At 62.9% G+C, this 17,390-nt stretch overlaps 1 protein-coding gene across 3 annotated transcripts in view; it reads right to left on the reverse strand.

Annotated features, from left to right (window-relative positions):
- Nucleotides 1-17,390, reverse strand: part of COL5A1 (collagen type V alpha 1 chain) — a 161,559-nt gene that overhangs the window by 112,286 nt on the left and 31,883 nt on the right. For all 3 annotated transcript variants that reach the window (XM_066255728.1, XM_066255727.1, XM_066255726.1), the window contains exons 2-4: nt 10,694-10,861; nt 4,790-5,003; nt 3,394-3,556 (exon numbers count right to left, since the gene is read on the reverse strand). In XM_066255728.1, coding sequence (XP_066111825.1) covers nt 3,394-3,556; nt 4,790-5,003; nt 10,694-10,861 — 545 coding nt within the window. The remainder of the gene's footprint in view (nt 1-3,393; nt 3,557-4,789; nt 5,004-10,693; nt 10,862-17,390) is intronic.

The raw sequence follows: 17,390 nt of genomic DNA on the forward strand, positions 1-17,390 counted from the left end.
CACTGCCCCCTCCTGCCGGACGCACTCAATCCCCGTGTTTCCGGAAACACCAGGCTCACCCCTGAGCCCCGGATGAGAGCAAGGCTCCTTCTGCCCCGGAGGGCGCGGGACCCGTTTGCACAGGGGTCTGAAGACTAGTTCCCGATGGCTTCACCGTGTTCTGCCCGTCTTCGTGAAGGCCGCACCTGACCAGGAGGTGGCGCAGTGGATAGAATGTCGGACTGGGACATGGAGGACCCAGGTTCGAAACCCCAAGGTTGCTGGCTCAAATGCAGGCTCATCAGGCTTGAGCGCAGACTCATCAGCTTGAGTGCAGGGTCACTGGCTTGAGTGTGGGATCATAGACGTGACCCCATGGTCACTGGCTTGAGCCCAAAGGTCGCTGGCTTAAGCCCAAAGGTCGCTGGCTTAAGCCCAAGGTCGCTGGCTTGAGCAAGGGGTCACTGGCTCTGCTGGAGCCTCCTAGTCAAGGCACATATAAGAAAGCCATCAATGACCAACTGAGGTGCTGCAATGAAGAATTGATGCTTCTCATCTCTCTGTCTTCCTGTCCATCTGTCCCTATCTGTCCCTCTTTCTGTCTCTGTCACATAAAAAAGACACAGGCCACATGTCCCAACATGGACAGGTCCACAGACAGCCAGGAGGGTGACCATGTCCTGCGGAACGTGAACCACTTGCAGTCGGCAAACGTCCCCTCTCGCCACGGAAGTCACCGTCGCTCGGACCGAAGCCACGGCCGGGGAGAGTGGTCCTCCAGAATCTGGGACAACTTCCTGCCCTGCGGTCGCCACCAGCAGCCTTCCTGCCTTCGGCCTCACCGTGACAGACAAGCAGAGGACAACGGGCCGTCCCAGCCAAGGTCCGTGTCTCGTCAGAGATCGCTGACGGTTCCACCTGTCCATCACTGAGGCAGGGGCCGTCACGGAACGCCGGCCGCGGGCCGCTCAGACCCAGGCCCCACACGTCCACCGCACAGGGTCGGCCCGGCGATCGCCCCCACCCGACAGACAGGGAGGCCGAGGCCTCGGACAGGCCGGGCAGCCGGGCCTGACTCCGCGGGCGACGCCCGGCACAGTGGGAACCTTCATGCGTCTGCACTCAGGGGAACGCGGTTTTCCTGTCTCCATCAGAAATCAAAGAAACGCAGCGTTTGTTTTAGGATCCTAATTTTCTTTTTTCTCTTTAAGAGATCGATAAAGCTTTTCCCGGACTCTTTCCAATAAAAGCCACAGTGTGAGCACACAAGTCACCAGGAATGACAAAGACTCGCCCGGCACGGAAAAGCCACTGCACAGTAAATTAACTGGAGCCTGCCCTGCACCGCTGACCTCAGCACGCCTCCCGCCTGCCAACTCAGCATTTCCACCAACAGGAAAATGGGCAGCGGCAGCAGTGACCCCGGCTCCCGGTCACCGAGCTGGTACCCAAGCCGTGCCTTTCGTAGGCGAGCCCCCCCCCCGATGTCCCCCAACCTCTCCCGAGGCATCATGACCGGTCCCCACAGTTAACAAATGAGAGTCCTAATGCTCGACGAGGGACATCTGCTTTACCTGGCTCTTCCCACCAGCAAGAGGTCTCCACCGGCAAGAACTGCATCCCAGTCTGTGCCACGCCCCCCAGCTCCCCAGGAAGAACTCCATCCCAGTCTGTGCCACGCCCCCCAGCTCCCCAGGAAGAACTCCATCCCAGTCTGTGCCACGCCCCCCAGCTCCCCAGGAAGAACTCCATCCCAGTCTGTGCCACGCCCCCCAGCTCCCCAGGAAGAACTCCATCCCAGTCTGTGCCACGCCCCCCAGCTCCCTAGGAGAGCCCCGAAGCCACCTCCCAGCTGGCTGAGGACAGCGCGACATTCCACTGGTGACATATCATTGAATGAGTGAAAAGGTGGACAAATTGCCCAAAACCTGAGGGGGACTTTGGGTATCAGGGTAGATACAGAGTAAACTTTTTAAAAGTCTTTAAAACTTTTAAACTTTCTAAAACTCTGAAACAACAAAAAAATAAAAACAAGAAATCTCAATCAACTTCACTTAATTTACACACCCACAAACGTCCCGCTGTTGGTCCCAAAGTCTCCGGTCAGAAGCGTGCTCAAAGGGGGTGTCGCTGCATCCTGGAAACTCGGGCACTGCCGGCAGGACCCAGGTGCCAGCCCCCGCCCCACCGTCCCAGACACCCGCTCTGCACCGGGGCTGCCGGCCTTGGCAGGACCCACCTCCCCGCCTTCGGCCGTCGCCATGCAGAGGTGGTGGTCTCAACCTCTCCTTGGTCATCCACACCGGGCTCCGCCCGCCCCCTGCCCCCCACTCCGGCCGGGGGAACACCAAGAGCGGCCAGCTGACGCGGGTCACGTGTGCTTCGCCCGAGGGAGGCAGAGAGTGGGCCGCGTGGACTGACTTCAGCCTCACATCCAGTTGCCACGGCTCTGTGCAGCAGCCGCACTCGTGACCCCATTTTACAGGCGGGGCGACTGAGGCTCAGACACATCCTCGGAGCGACTAGCCTCGGGCTCCACATGCAGCGCACGAGAGAGCGAACGGGGTCCCCGGGGGGACTGCAAGGAGGCCGGCGCCCTCCCGGACTTCTGTGTCCCCGTTACGCCCCCCCCCCCCCGCCCCATCGGGACTTTGGATGAGAAACGCGAGACTCCCAGACACTCAAAGCCGCAGGGCGCGTCAGCATGCCCGCCCTCCCCGCGGGCAGGGTCGGGAAACAGCACGGACGTGACCATCGTTAAAACAGACACGGAGCAGCGAGCATGTGTTCCCTCTCAGCCGGTGCCCCGAGGAGAGCCCCGGGGTCCAGTCGGTGCCTGTCCAGCGTGGCGGGTCCCCCATCCCCGAGCAGACGCATGGACCCGGGGACCCCGCCTCAGCGTGAGCTCTGGTGAGAAGGCGCAGGTCGGGCCATTCGAACACGGACGTGAGCACAAGGCCAAGTGTGAGAGCCGGCCGGGAAGCTCACGCCGGCCCTTGAGGGCGACAGGGGCAAACGTCCTCTGTCTGGGGGACCCCACCACAGACCCCGAGAGCTGGAGGAGGCCCTCAGAGACCCCCTCCCCTGGAGGTTTCCAAATGCACCTGAGCTACGGAGCCCTGGACGCCCCCAAACCCTCCCCCACAGCCCGGGCATGTAAAAGACAGGGTCCCGGCCCTCACGGAGCCCGAGCCAGAGGGAGCACTGGTCACTGCAGAGCCTCCGAGAACGCGGGTGCCCAGGCCCGGCCGCAGGACCTCAGGAGGCGGAGCCTGAGCATCTGAACTTTCCCGGGCACCCCGATGGAGGTGACAGGCCGGCCGACAACAGCCGCTGGAGGCTCCGGCCGAGCCGTGACCGCCCGCCCACGCCCGTCCCAGGGGGCGCAGGGAACAGCCCGCCACGCCTGCTCACCTCAAACACCTCCTCGTCCAGAATCCGGGTGCCGAACACGATGATCCCGTTGACGTCTATGATGGGGTGGTCACTGCGGTCAAGGAGCTTGGTGGCCTTCTTTTTACAGTCCAGGAGCAAGGTGACGTTCTTCTTGTGGACGCTGAGCGCGATCCTGTGCCACCTGCGAAGAAAAGAGCCAGCCAGGGTGGGCGAAGGGGGCTCCGGTCACCAACGACTGGGGACGCAAAGAAGAGGCACAATGTCCTGCAGCGTCCCGGTGGGACCGAGCCTCTGGGAGCCGGACCCTGGCCACACAACTCGCCGTCGTGGGACTCCCTCTGCCTCGGGAAGCCTGCGATTTCTCATCTCTCGGATGAGGTCAGCTCGTGGGGAAGCCCCAAGCGCAGGCAAGCTCTGAAACCCGGAGTGGGCTCGTGGGGGTGGGGAGGTCAAGTGCAGGGACACACGAGGGTACAGCCTTAGGTGGAGCACCTGAACCCCAAGAACACACGATAGACTGAGTCTGGAGGGGAACGATGGAACCCACGTGAAACTCTCAGCGAGGCACACAGGTGCCGCGTCATGAAGGCCTTCCTGGCACACGGCCTCAGACGCGTCAGCCGCCGAAGAGGCGACTTTCAAACGACCAGAGTTTAGGCCTGCGCCCACCAGGACCCTGGGAAAGGTCTGCCTTTTTTTTTTCCTGTATTTTTCTGAAGCCGGAAACGGGGAGAGACAGTCAGACAGACTCCCGCATGCGCCCGACCGGGATCCACCCGGCACGCCCACCAGGGGGCGATGCTCTGCCCCTCCAGGGCGTCGCTCTGTTACGACCAGAGCCACTCTAGCGCCTGGGACAGAGGCCAAGGAGCCATCCCCAGCGCCCGGGCCATCTTTGCTCCAATGGAGCCTTGGCTGCGGGAGGGGAAGAGAGAGATAGAGAGGAAGGAGAGGGGGAGAGGTGGAGAAGCAGATGGCGCTTCTCCTGTGTGCCCTGGCCGGGAATCGAGCCCGGGACTTCTGCACGCCAGGCCGACGCTCTACCACTGAGCCAACCGGCCAGGGCCAAGGTCTGCCTGCTTTTTAATCATTCCTCCCCCGGCCCCCATCTAACTGTGCCAGCACCCGTCAGGGTTACTTAAGTCCTTGGTGGAAGGAACAGCGTACAAGCACCCCATGTCCTGGGTCCCTCTCTGAACCGGGAGGCTGGCGTTGGGATGGGGTTCAGTGACTGTACCCAGGGGACACGGGAGGCCCCGGGGAGAAGAACGGCCAGGACCCAGCTCTCGGGACCCTGAGCCCCGCGCTCTTCTCAGCACCTGCTGCCGTGAAGCACCCCCTTCCAGAACGTGGGGCCTCAGTGGCAGGCCCAGACCCTCCAGCAGGCCTGGGTGGCAGAGGGGCGCCCACTTACTTGCCATCTGACAGGTTGATGCCCCTGAAGAGGGGGTAGTCCTCCGGGCCCGGTTTTCCCGTGTGGTCCTCATAGAGGAAGACGGGGGAGCGGCCCATCTCCAGGCCGATCTGCTGGATGCCCTGCTCGTTGTAGATGGAGACCAGGAAGGCCTGGCTGCCCTTCTTGGCTTTCACAGTGGTTAGAATGGAGAAGTCCTCGGGGAATGCAGACGCTGGAACGGAGGGCGGAGATGAGCAGGCCGTGGGGAAGCCCCCCGCTCCCCGCCCCCCCAACCACGCCCACCCAGCCTCCACAACAAACAAGCCAGCCAGCTCAGGGCCCTGGCGAGCCCGCTGCAGAGGACGGCACACAGCCACCCCTGGATCGAACTGTGCCTGCAGCCCTGCCTGCCCCCACGTGGCCACGCCTGACCCCTTCCAGGCTCAGTTTAAAGGCAGAGCTCCCTGGGTCCGCCCAGCCGTCTCCTCCCGCTCCCACTCCTGAACACATCTGTGTAGAAGTCCCGACGAGAACCCCCCGGAACGGGAGCCTCGCACGGGCAGGGCAGGCGCAGACGCGTCCTCGGACCCTCTGTCAGCGCCCAGACCCCTGCCCAGCAGAGGGGCTCTTTCCTATTCAGCGCCTCTTGGAAGAGGGGGGGTTACAAGAGGCGGGAGAGCGGTGAGAACGGCACTTTTTGCCATTTCCTGGTTGACACGCGAAACAGAGAAAAAGTAGAAGGAAACCGAAAGACTTCAGTCCAAATTTCAAAGAAAGAAACGAAGGAAGGAAGAAGCCCGTTGTGCTGAGGGGCGTGGAGTGCTCCCTGCAACCCAGGCCAGGAGTGCTCCCTGCAACCCAGGCCAGGAGTGCTCCCTACAACCCAGGCCAGGAGTGCTCCCTGCAACCCAGGCCAGGAGTGCTCCCTGCAACCCAGGCCAGGAGTGCTCCCTGCAACCCAGGCCAGGAGTGCTCCCTACAACACAGGCCAGGAACAGGGGAGGTCCTTCAAAGCCAGACCCCAGGGGGCCCTGCCCGACACACCCCAAACCTCTATACACACGTGTGTGCCGCGCACGCACGCACACACGCGTGCATGCACGCCACCCCGTTCCTGCCAGGGGACAGGAAGCCTGGGCCCCTGCGCCCCCTGGGGGTCTCCGGCCACCTTGTGCGATCTGCAATTCTGCCGAGAGCCTGGGGACCCGCAGAGCCCCCCGAGCGCGTGGGCTAATCGATGTGGGGTCCAGCCGGCCAGGAACGGTCAGCCCTGGTCAGTGTGCTTCCCAGCACCGGCCAGAAGGAGTGGACACCCCCCCCCAGGTGTCAGACAGACACACACAGAGCGGGGAGGGCAGAGCCTGCCCTGTAGCTGCTCACGCCCAGCAGGGCTAGCGAGGGCGGGGGGCCTGGCCCAGGGTCTGGAGAAGGAAGGGGCCCGTGCGCAGCTGCTCCTTGGGGCCTGTAACAAGGTCAACCAGATGGCCCGGATCCCAGCTCTGATCTGTGGGTGCCCTCTGCTGGTAGAACTGCCACATGGCCGGGCAGTGCAGCTGGGTGCCACGCAGCCGAGAAGAGGACATCCAGAGCCCCAGGCCAGGGGTGTCCTAAGACTCCCGAGGGGTGGAGAGAGAAACCGCGGTGGACGCTGCGTCCTCTGTAGGACCAGCGTGCAGAGCTCTTGCGAGGGTGAGAACGGGGAGAGGGACCACAGCTGCTCCGAACAGTGACCCTAAAGGCCAGCTCGGGGGGTCATGTGTGGCCTTGAGGCCGAGACAGAGGCGGGCGGAGACCATCTGTCCCAGGGACACCGACGCCTGGCTGAGGTCCAGCAGGGAAAGGCCAGCGCCTCCAGCCAGGGGCCAGGCACCTGTGTTCATGAGCTGGACGCTGGGATCAGTTGGCTGTGCTCAGTGCCCTGGCCCCGCCCTGCCCCCAGGGGGACCGCTCAAGGCCCCCTGCCTGCCCGAGAGCTGGGGACAGCTCCAGGTGGCAGGTGAGGTGGTCAGTGCAGAGCCGACTCAGGCCGCCTTTCCACTTCCAGACCACTGTGGCCACACAGCGCCAGCTGCACACCCTCCCTCCAAGTGTGGAATGTGAGGGGGGACCACCCACAGACAGAGAAGCCCCCCGGAGGAGACCCCACCGCCAGGCCAGCGGCCGGACCTCGCAGGCTGCACCCGGCCCCAGGCGCGTGTCTGACCGGAAGCATCTCAGAGGTCACTCACTGTCCACGCCCAGGGCGCGGACTGTGCGATGGTGATCTGAGTCAGTGACTCCCTGCCTCTCATTTCACAGGGCCACCTGCCCTTGGGACACCTGTCACGAAGAGTGAGCCGGCGGGCAGTGAGAGAGAGCTCGCGTCTCCGCCCGAGACACGGCCCGGGACCACTCATTCCCCTGCTTCCCTGATGTTTAAACCACTGTGGTGACCGACCTTCTCAACCCAGAGAGCCTGAAAGGGGAAGAAAGAAACTGTGCTTGGCATGACTCTCTCTCCTCGGCAAAAGAACAATGGATTTTATTATCACTCGAGAGATGGGGTCCCTTCCGGCCGTGACATGCGCGGGATCCCGGCACACTCTGTCACTACCCGGGCGGGGAGAGGGGAGCTGCAGTCCAGCCCCGGGGGCTTTATCTCTCAGAGAAAAGTCACAATGAGGGTTGGAAGTCCGGGGGGGGGGGGCCTCGGCAAGAGGTCCTTAACTTCCTTACGCCATTCCCTCATCACTTCAGCTGAGGCCTACGGGCAGCTGGAGTAGCTTGGGTATACAGCAGGACTTTAATCAATGCACGTGCCATTAAACTGAATCCCAGTAAGCCAACGGTTACCGCACAGGCTGTGCTGCTGGACGGAGGCTGATCTGGGAGCCCCAGCACGAGCAGGGGAGGACAGACTAGAGGGAGCACCTTGGTCCTCGCCGTGGGAACACAGGAGAAGCCCCCGAGCCCCCGGCCTTGCTGTGGACCCTGACCACGCCACCCCTTCCCTGCAGCCGCCCAGCGGACACAGCCACTCTCTGGAAGACAAAGGTGACAAGTGGCACGAGGTTCCAAGGCCCCCAGGAGCAGAGGAATGTCCCGTTTCATCAGATCCCGGGGTCACTACCTCACACTGCACCGACCCCTATGGATGTCCTTGCCCGGAGTCCCAGGACTCAGCACTGTGGGACCCTCAGAAGGGCCCACTGAACCCCCCCCCACACACACACACACACATCAGCAGTGGAAGCAGCCTCCGGTTTCCGTGGCTACAATGAGGCCATCGTGAACTAGGCACCCGTTCTGCGTTGCGAGTTAATTATGACCAGGAGGCCCTAGAAAGGCCTTCTAGAGTCAGACTGGGAGTCTAATCACGTTCCTAATTTGAGTGCTTAGGGAAAAAAACAGGCTTTAAAACGTGTCTTCTCCCTCTTTAAGGATTCCTACCTGACCCCCAATAACCAGCCTGTATTCTGAGATTCCGGGGGGACCCTTTGCCATAATACAATGCCCCCGGGAGGCAGCTACAAGGACACTAACTCCAGTGGGTTTGCTGTGCCCGTGGCCTGGAACGGGGTGTGACAGGGATGTGGATGAAGCCGTGGTGGTCAACCTGGTCCCTACCGCCCCCTAGTGGTGGTCAACCTGGTCCCTACCGCCCCCTAGTGGTGGTCAACCTGGTCCCTACCGCCCACTAGTGGGCATTCCAGCTTTCATGGTGGGCAGTAGCGAAGCAACCAAAGTATAAATGAAAAGATATATTTAACTATAGTAAGTTGTTTTATAAAGATTTATTCTGCCAAACTTAGCAAAAATCCGACATAAAGTACTTGGTAAGTAATTATTGTTATATGCTTTAACTTGCTGTAACTGCTTTATAAATTTTATAAAGTAAAGTGCCTTCCCTACTTTATAAATCACTGTGACTGTGGAACCGGTGGGCGGTTAGAAAATTTTACTACTAACAGAGATACAAAAGTGGGCGGTAGGTATAAAAAGGTTGACTACCCCTGGTCTAAAAAGCATTGTCAGCAAAGTGACCACAGGCTAGCTCCGAGAGAAGAGGCCTTCTGTCCACGCACGGCCTTGTCCTGTGACAACACGGGGCTGGCGTGGTGCAGGGGCCTTTGCTCCAGACGGTCCTGGCAGTCGGCCCCCCCGGCCCCCCAGGGTGGGAATTCTAAACTGGGGACCTGGAGCAGGAAGATGTGATTCTGGCCGGAAAGGCACGGGAGCTTTCAGAGGATGACTCTAAGAGGCGTGTTTGCCCCAGAAGGATAAGAAGTACTTCTCTAGGCGTGATGAGAAAGGAACCACACCCCCCACCCCAGTTCTTGGTGGGAAGTGGACCGGGGGGGGGGGGGGGGGCTGCCGCGACAGTGACCTCTGTCTGCAATGCTGAGTCAGACCGTCTCAAGGCTGGACAGCTGGACCCAGGGTGACTCGGACGTCCGACGGTGGGCTCCTTAAAGCAGGGGTCCCCAAACTACGGCCCGCGGGCCACATGCGGCCCCCTGAGGCCATTTATCCGGCCCCCGCCGCACTCCCAGAAGGGGCACCTCTTTCATTGGTGGTCAGTGAGAGGAGTACATTGACCATCTCATTAGCCAAAAGCAGGCCCGTAATTCCTATTGAAATATTGGTCAGTTTGTTGATTTAAATTTACTTGTTCTTTATTTTAAATATTGTATTTGTTCCCGTTTTGTTTTTTTACTTTAAAATAAGATATGTGCAGTGTGCATAGGATTTGTTCATAGTTTTTTCTTATAGTCTGGCCCTCCAACGGTCTGAGGGACAGTGAACTGGCCCCCTGTGTAAAAAGTTTGGGGACCCCTGCCTTAAAGGATCTTGCAGGGGACCCGGGGTCTCTGAGTGACCTCATCAACCCAAAAGGATGACCTTAAAAAAGGCTGACCCAGCCTCACGGAGTTGACGAAGGCGGAGAAAACAGCTGGGGTAAGTAACCCACAGAGGTCCGGGAGCGAGGGTCAGCGGGGGCGAAAATGCAGCCCCTGAATGAGGGCGCGTCCCTTCAGGGACCCAGTGGGGACGTGGGACAAACAGGAAGACCCAATGACTTGTCAAGATTCTGGGTTTGATGTCCGGGTGGCATTCAAGTCACCAAGACGATGGTGCACAGTCTTCTAACCATCACAAAGCATCCCCTCCCTCCGGTGGGGGTTGACCTGCCCGAGGTCCCCTGCCGGGTCCCCTTCCCTGCCCGAGGTCCCCTGCCGGGTCCCCTTCTGAGCTGAACCAGAAAGACGAGCTCATGTACCACGAAGGGAGAGGCTCTTTGTCACTGGCCTGTCGGACCTCGTCCAGAGAGGCCCAGAGCACGTAACTGACTCCGGGGTGGCGGGGAGGAGTGGGGTGCCACACACTGCACCACGGCCTGGTGAACAGGGACAACCCGATCATTCAAAGCAGGGCTCTGCCGCTGGGCAATCGATTCTCATTAAAAGCCCGCCCTTCTCCTGCTGGGAGTCGTGACGTGCGTGATTCATGTGTCCCTTAATGTCATCGCCCCCAATTAATTAAGCTCCTGTCTGGAAGCACTTTCTCTCCGGTGACCCCGACATTCCCCTCCACCTCGTGCCCCAGGGACCATCCAGCCCCTCTGTGCATCTGGGGTCCGGCCAGCCTGTCTGCCGCTGGAGATGCCCCTGCTTGGAGACGTGGCAGGGACAGTGAAGGCAGCGAGGCTCCGCACGCCCGCCTCGGGTGGTGCACGGTGCCAGCTGCCGGCTGCCGGCTGCGGGGGCTGGGCTTTCCCTAAAACGGGGTCAAACCGGGCTTGTCACAGGGGCTTCCTGGAAAGGCAAGCGTGTTCTCGCCGCGCGCAGGCTGCGGGCGCAGCTCCCGGCCAGGGGCGGGATGGGGGAGACGTATCCACCGCCACCACCTCCCCCCGAGGCACACACAGGGCACGTCCCTTACCAGGGTACAGCTGCTTGGTGGGCGCGCTGAGCTGGGCATCCTTGGTGACCCTGTAAGCGACGTCCGGGCCCTTGGAAGAGCGCCGCGTCGTGCAGAACCCGGGGGTCTTGGTGATTCCGTCGGGCAGGTTGTGGAAGTCCAGAACCCTCAGGAGGTCTGCTGGATGAGCTGAAACGACCAAAGGAGGCGAGGGGTCAGCCATGGCTGGTGCAGGAGCCCCTGGGGGCCGGAGGGGGCGGGGTGGGGGGCGGGAACGGCTGGTGCAGGAGCCCCTGGGGGCCGGAGGGGGCGGGGTGGGGGGCGGGAACGGCTGGTGCAGGAGCCCCTGGGGGCCGGAGGGGACGGGGTAGGGGGCGGGAACGGCTCAGAGATGGCTCAGGAGCTGGGTGGGGGTGGGGGGGCTGGAGAAACACGCACACCCCCTGGGCAGCCCGGGTTCCCACTCCTGGTCCGCACACCAGGAGCTGACCCTCGTGTGCTCTGCCCGATGGCGACGCTGTCCCAGTTCAGAGCTGACACTGCGCCCCTCTCCTCTGCCCCCCAGGTCCACGCCACCCCGGCTTCCAGACACCTCCTCTCAGAGCCTCGGAGCCATCCACCCCACGCCAAAGCTGGAAGGCGGGTGCGACTCGGCTGCCGAGGGGGGCGGCCAGGCAGAGGGCCGGCTCGGGACCCGGGAGTGATTGACAGCTCCCGAAATCGGGGTCCAGCCGCTTCCAAGTGCTTCTGCCTCTGGGGACTGCAGAGCCGATCGAAGCATCATGTTCCCACCACAGCAGGCAGCAGTGTCCCAGCCCCTCCCCCAGGAGACCTACGTCTACCTGCACGAGAGCACGGGACCAAGGGCGAGGGAGGAGGGGTCCCTGCGCGCCTTTCGGGAAGCTCCTGCCCCTCACCCAGGGCTCCTCGGAGAAGGTCAGGGGCCCCTGGAGTCCCACGGAAGCCACGCCTCGACCGCAGAGCTCAGCTGTCCCCCCCCCCCCGCCCCACCGCTCCCACGGAAAAGACGGCCTCTGTGCCCCCCCCACGGAAAAGATGGCCTCTGTGCCCCCCCCCCACCGCCACCCCTAACTAAAGCTGTTTACACGTGGGAAGTTCAGCTCATGTCACGGCAACCCAGGGGCCCCCTCGGAGACCCGGCAGAGAGAGCAAACTCACGCTTGGAATCAAAGTGACAGGGCTCGCGGGCAGAGCTGGGAGACACCCTGGGGGCTTGGGGGACCCAGCCGCCAGCATTCATGTGAGGGGACCCAGCCGCCAGCATTCATGTGAGCGTGGGTGGGGCTGGCCACGCCCCTCCGTCCCAGGGGGTTGGCTCAGGGTGGGCACGTGACTGGGCCAAGCCTAGAACACTTTCCTTTGGGAAAGAGGAACTCTCCGAGCTCTGCTGCCCACTTACTCCGGGACCATGAACCTGGAGCTGCAGGCGGCCACCTCTCAGGGCTGCGGGGAGCACCTGTCTGAGAATGCAGAGAGACAGACTCGCCACATTGCTCAGGCTCCTGGATCAAGCGGTACCTGATGCAGGCAGGATCTACCTAGGCCAACAAATTGTCCTTATGGTTACACCAATTCACATTGGATGCCAACACCTGTTGCGAAAAGGTCAGCCCATACTGCCCGTGCAAAGCTTGCCCCCGGGACCGCTGATCCTTCTCCTCTATTCCACTGACCACTGACCTTCCTCCTCAGGAGGTTAGTACAGGCTTCGGACCCACTCGGGGGAAAGTCCCACTTTCTAAACAAGGGTAGAGGATTTGGAAGGGAGAAAGGACCCCCAATGTCGGTCTCCCCTTCACCGGCTTCTGAGGAACCCTGCACCCAGCCACTGCCCCCGGAGCTGGGCACGGCCATCGCAGGGGTGGGGGCCCAGGTGGCCGAGCCTGGCACTGTGCACGGTGCCGAGGGCGGGGCAGGTGCACCCTGTACCCCCCCCAACCATGACAAGCTCTGAGTGAGGGGACACACAGCATCCACAGAGACTGGCAGGCGGGAAGGGAAGCTGCACCTCTCCGTCATACAGCGCGGCCCCATCCCAGTGCCCCGCACGCTCCACGTACCAGGGTCCCAGAGCCCCGCGCCCCTACCCCAGGGCTGGCACTGCTCCCCTGTGGCTTTGCTGCAGCCCCATCACCGTCCTCAGAAGGCAGGGATTTCCCACCTCGTAAGGAAGCTGTAGGGTAGGACGGGGGGGTGCAGCATGGGCCCCCCGCCCTGCGCACCCGGTCCAGGCTGGCCTCCACTCCTCCAGGGGGTCACTGTCTCTGCGGCCCCGTGGATATTCCCAGGCGGCAACCTCAGTGGCTCCTCCAAAGGGCGCGGCACGGATAACCCCTCCCCCGGCCCCGCACGGCCCTGGCCAGAGGCCTGTCCACTTGACCTCGGAAGCAGAGCCAGGCGCAGGTGCCCGGCACGGCCCCAGGCTTGGCCTCGCCCGTGGGAAGAGATGGCCGTGCCAGGCGCTGGCTCACCTGCCGCCGTGACACCGTGCCGAGCTCCAGCTCATCTCTCAGATTCAGTTCCAAGCGCGGCGGTGGCCAGGGGAGGCATCAGAGATCCCAGCCCGTGATGCTCTTCCCAGACGCCGGCCTGTGGGCCTGTTTTCTCGATTGCTGGCGGGAAAGCTGTTTCCCAGGGACTTCCGGGACCTGTTTATAGGCCACTTGTTGCAACAAGTTGAAAAGGCCACCAGACCTTTCCAGGCCCGATGCCACCCCTCCTGCCAGCCAGGGCTTCCCTGGGCCAGAGCTAAAAGAGTCTTTTTCATGTTGTATAAAAGGCACAGCAGGCGCCCAGGAGGGAGCTGGCAGTGCAGGCCTTCTGTGGGCCATCCTGCCTGGGACACAGAGCCCTCCCCTTCGGGGACTGTCTCTTCCGATACCGGGAGGCTCCGCTCCTCCATCAGGGCGAGCACCCCGCTGGGAACCACCACCGGCTTTGGAGCAGGTGCACGGGATGTGAGCCTGGCATCACCACCCGCGGAGATTTAGGGGTCACGTCCTGTCTGAGGTCAGCGAGCAGAGCTACACACGGAACCCCAACACAGCTCACGGCGCCCCAGAGCTAGCCAACAGCGGCTTCTCCGCGCTCTCTCCTCCTCCTCGGTGGCTGAGCAAGGACATCCGTCGCCTCCCTCGAGGCCAGCCTTGGGGCGTCCCGGGGGCTCAGTCAGACAGAGAGGGAACTGACCACGCGGCCCCCACACCGGGCCGGGGCCGCTCTCTGTCTGAGATTCAGGAGCGCACCCAGGGTGCTGTGCAGCGGAGCCTGGCGGTGCCACGGAGCCCTGCAGGGAGCGGGGTCACCACGTAGGGGGAACGGGTCCCCGCAGTAGCCAGGGGCTCACCTCGGCTCACTCGGGCCCCAGCCGCGCCCCCCTTCCAGGCTGACCCCACGTTGTCCTGCTCTGCGGCTCCCGGGAGCTGAAACAACGGGTCCCAAACCCCTTTGCCGTCAGGGTTCAGGGGCAAACGAGGCTGCATGGGGCAGAGTCCCAGGGAGCTGGTACATGAGAGGGAGGCGGCAGCCTCTGTGCTCCAGGCTCTGGGCCGTGTGCCAGGGCTGGGACCAGCGCCACGGGGTCCCGGAGGAATCCACAGCAGAGACCTCTTGAAGTCTCACTGGCGGGTGCCCTGTGTCCCCACCTCCCTGGCTCTCCCCGGCTCTCCCCGGCACTGTGGAAGGGCCTGGTTCCCGCACTCTGTCTCTGCCCAAACCTTCGCGCGCTGAGCCTGCCTGGGACAGGGAGCCACCCTGGGGGGGGGGGGCAGCCAGCAAGGGCTCCGAATGACAGAGCTCTCCTCCCGGCCCCCAGTGTCAGGGGCCGGCGTGCAGCTTCGAGGAGGCCACGTCTTCCGAAACATGCCCAGAGGAAGGCCCCTTGTTCCTGTCCCGGTGCCCGCTGCCCGAGCTAGGCGAGCTGGACCCTGCCGTAATGCCCGGGCCGCCCTGCGGGGCCGGGGTTCAGCGTGAAGGCAGACGGGAGAACGGGAGAACAGATCTGGACACATGTCGTTGAGATCTGGGTGGCACGCGCTGAAAAGGCAGCGCGAAGGCCCCGGAAAGCAGGGTGACAGCAGGACACACAGGAGGAGCTCAGACACAGGGGAGGGTGGGACGGATGGATGGATGGACGGACAGACGAACGGGCCAATCACCGACCACACAAGGGCCTCCGCGCCTCACCGACCGCCGTTTCCACAATCCCCTCTGAGCACCGGCCGCCCTGTGCCTATTCAGAGCCAAGACCGGAAGAACAGGGTCTCGGGGCTCCGTGTCACCCCAGGGCCTGCCGCCCCCTCACCTCACAGCTGCAGGACACAGGACGCTGGCACAGCTGCCCAGCGGGACCGCCGCACGCAGCATGACCACCAGCGTGCCGAGGTGACCCAGGGTGTGTTTACAGAGGGGCAGGACCGAGACTAAACCGGTGGGCGAGCCCCGGGGACGTGGCACACAGCCCTGCCGAGAACGGGCCTCCGCAGCCAGCCAGCCAGCCCATGACAGGGTGGGGCGGAGACGTGTGCTCCCATCCTGGGGACGTGGCTTGCGACTGGACGCTGGCTCGGGCACGGGCACCCGAGGCAGCAGATGGAAGGGGGCAGCTGCTGCCAGCAGGAGTGAGAGTTGGGCCCTGGGGGTCAGCTGGCGTCTGGACAGTGCCCAGAGCAAGGCAGCATGGCTGCGGCCGGCCAAGGACCATCTCGAGCTCACACCGCCTGCCTTTGCGAGTGGAACCCCCACCCCCGGGGCAGAATGCTCCTCCGCTGATCAGCAAAGCCACAGCGGACAGCCCGCATGCAGGAGGGGACCAAGGAGGGGAACAGGCGAGGGCCTGGGGCCACCACCTCGAGCTACACCACCCAGAGGGCGGCAGGAAGAAACCTGGGCGGCCCCATCAGTCAGCCTTCTGACCAACGCTACCCGTATCCTGCCAGCCAGGCCAGGGCCCAGTCAACACTTGTTGGGTGACCCCCCCAACAAGTGCTGACATCAGTGCCCTGTGTCCCCAGGTGTCCTCCAGCCCTGGAGCCTGGCGTCAGGGGCCAGGAGGGGGGGCCTTAGAACAAAACAACTCAGCCCGAGGACCCATCAGACTGCCCTTCCAGAGTTTAATTATCCCCCCCACACACATACACACCGGGAGGTCCCATCCCAGAGCTGATATTGAAGGGACACCAAGCAGCAGCTGGGCAGGGGCGGAGCCTTCCATGTGGGCGGAGCTCCATGCCCAGCAGTGCTCTGGGCCACGTTTGTTGAATGACTGAGTGAGTGAACCCACAGTTCTCACACATGACAGGCAGGGGTGGGGGGCGGCGATATGAGTGGTGCTTCGACTTGTAACTAAGAGCCCCCCTCACTAGGGCGCTGAGAGCAGAGGAGACACGGCCACTCCATCAGCCCCGGAGGAACTGGTCAGAGGCCCCAAGGCGGTCACAGTCCTGCCCGAGGGCGTGCCAGGGCCCGCATGGGGTCTCTGCCCTGAATTCCACTCCTTTCCTCTGCTCTCCTCCAGACAAACCGCTTATTCTTAAACACCTGCTGTTGGTAAGGACGCCTTTGACGTCCAGGCCACCTGTCCTGGCGGGCCAGGTGGCGTGTTGGGTGACTTGTTCCCCGCACCCTGAGGTCCGGGTCAGGGGGTTATGGTTTCCCAGAACCTGCCCTCTGGGCCTCGGGACCCATAAAATTCTTCTGGATCCCACCCACGACTGACCAAAGTCCCCGCAGCAGGTCACCTCCCCCTCAGTCCCCCTAGTCCCTAAGTCAAAGCAGTGCCCCCTGAAGCTCTGTAATCAAGGGGGCTCCCACTGAGCTGTTGTGTCTCCCTGCCAGGTGGCCAGGGCCCCAGGGTCCTGTCCAGACAGCAGGCTTGCCCCAGTCCCCGGCACTGGGAGGGGTGGGGCGAGATCGTAACATCACCTTTACCTCTTCAGAAGGCAGTTTCTACCGTCTCCCCCGCCCCCGCCCCGGTGACTGGGTCACGGGGGAACGGTGCGGGATCTGTCTCTGCCCCGTGCTCACCTGCACGGCTGCTGTCCACAGACACACCTGCTGTCCACAGACACACCTGCTGTCCAGACACACCTGCTGTCCACAGACACACCTGCTGTCCAGACACACCTGCTGTCCACAGACACACCTGCTGTCCAGACACACCTGCTGTCCACAGACACACCTGCTGTCCAGACACACCTGCTGTCCAGACACACCTGCTGTCCACAGACACACCTGCTGTCCAGACACACCTGCTGTCCAGACACACCTGCTGTCCACAGACACACCTGCTGTCCAGACACACCTGCTGTCCACAGACACACCTGCTGTCCACAGACACACCTGCTGTCCAGACACACCTGCTGTCCACAGACACACCTGCCTTCATGTGGCAAAGCCGTGACCTCTGTGACACTCAAAGGCTCCTGGAGACCTGGGTTCCAGGCAGCGCTTCTGCGTCAGGGGAGGCAGGCGGCGGGAGCGACGCTGGCACCTCCCGCAGGGACTCGGTGGCCACGTTGGGGATCGCCAGGCCTCCCCGCCCTGGGGCCCAGGGCCCGTCCTGCACAGATCGCGGCCCCGACATTTACGGCACCAAGCCCTCCAGACCCGAGCCCAGGGCCCGATCCCACCGAGCGTCTGTGGGCTGCAGAGCAACGTGGGGGCACAGACGGACAGCACGGGCCACCGGGAGGGGGCG

The sequence above is a fragment of the Saccopteryx bilineata genome, chromosome 2 (assembly GCF_036850765.1).
Source record: "Saccopteryx bilineata isolate mSacBil1 chromosome 2, mSacBil1_pri_phased_curated, whole genome shotgun sequence".
NCBI classification, from domain to species: domain Eukaryota; kingdom Metazoa; phylum Chordata; class Mammalia; order Chiroptera; family Emballonuridae; genus Saccopteryx; species Saccopteryx bilineata.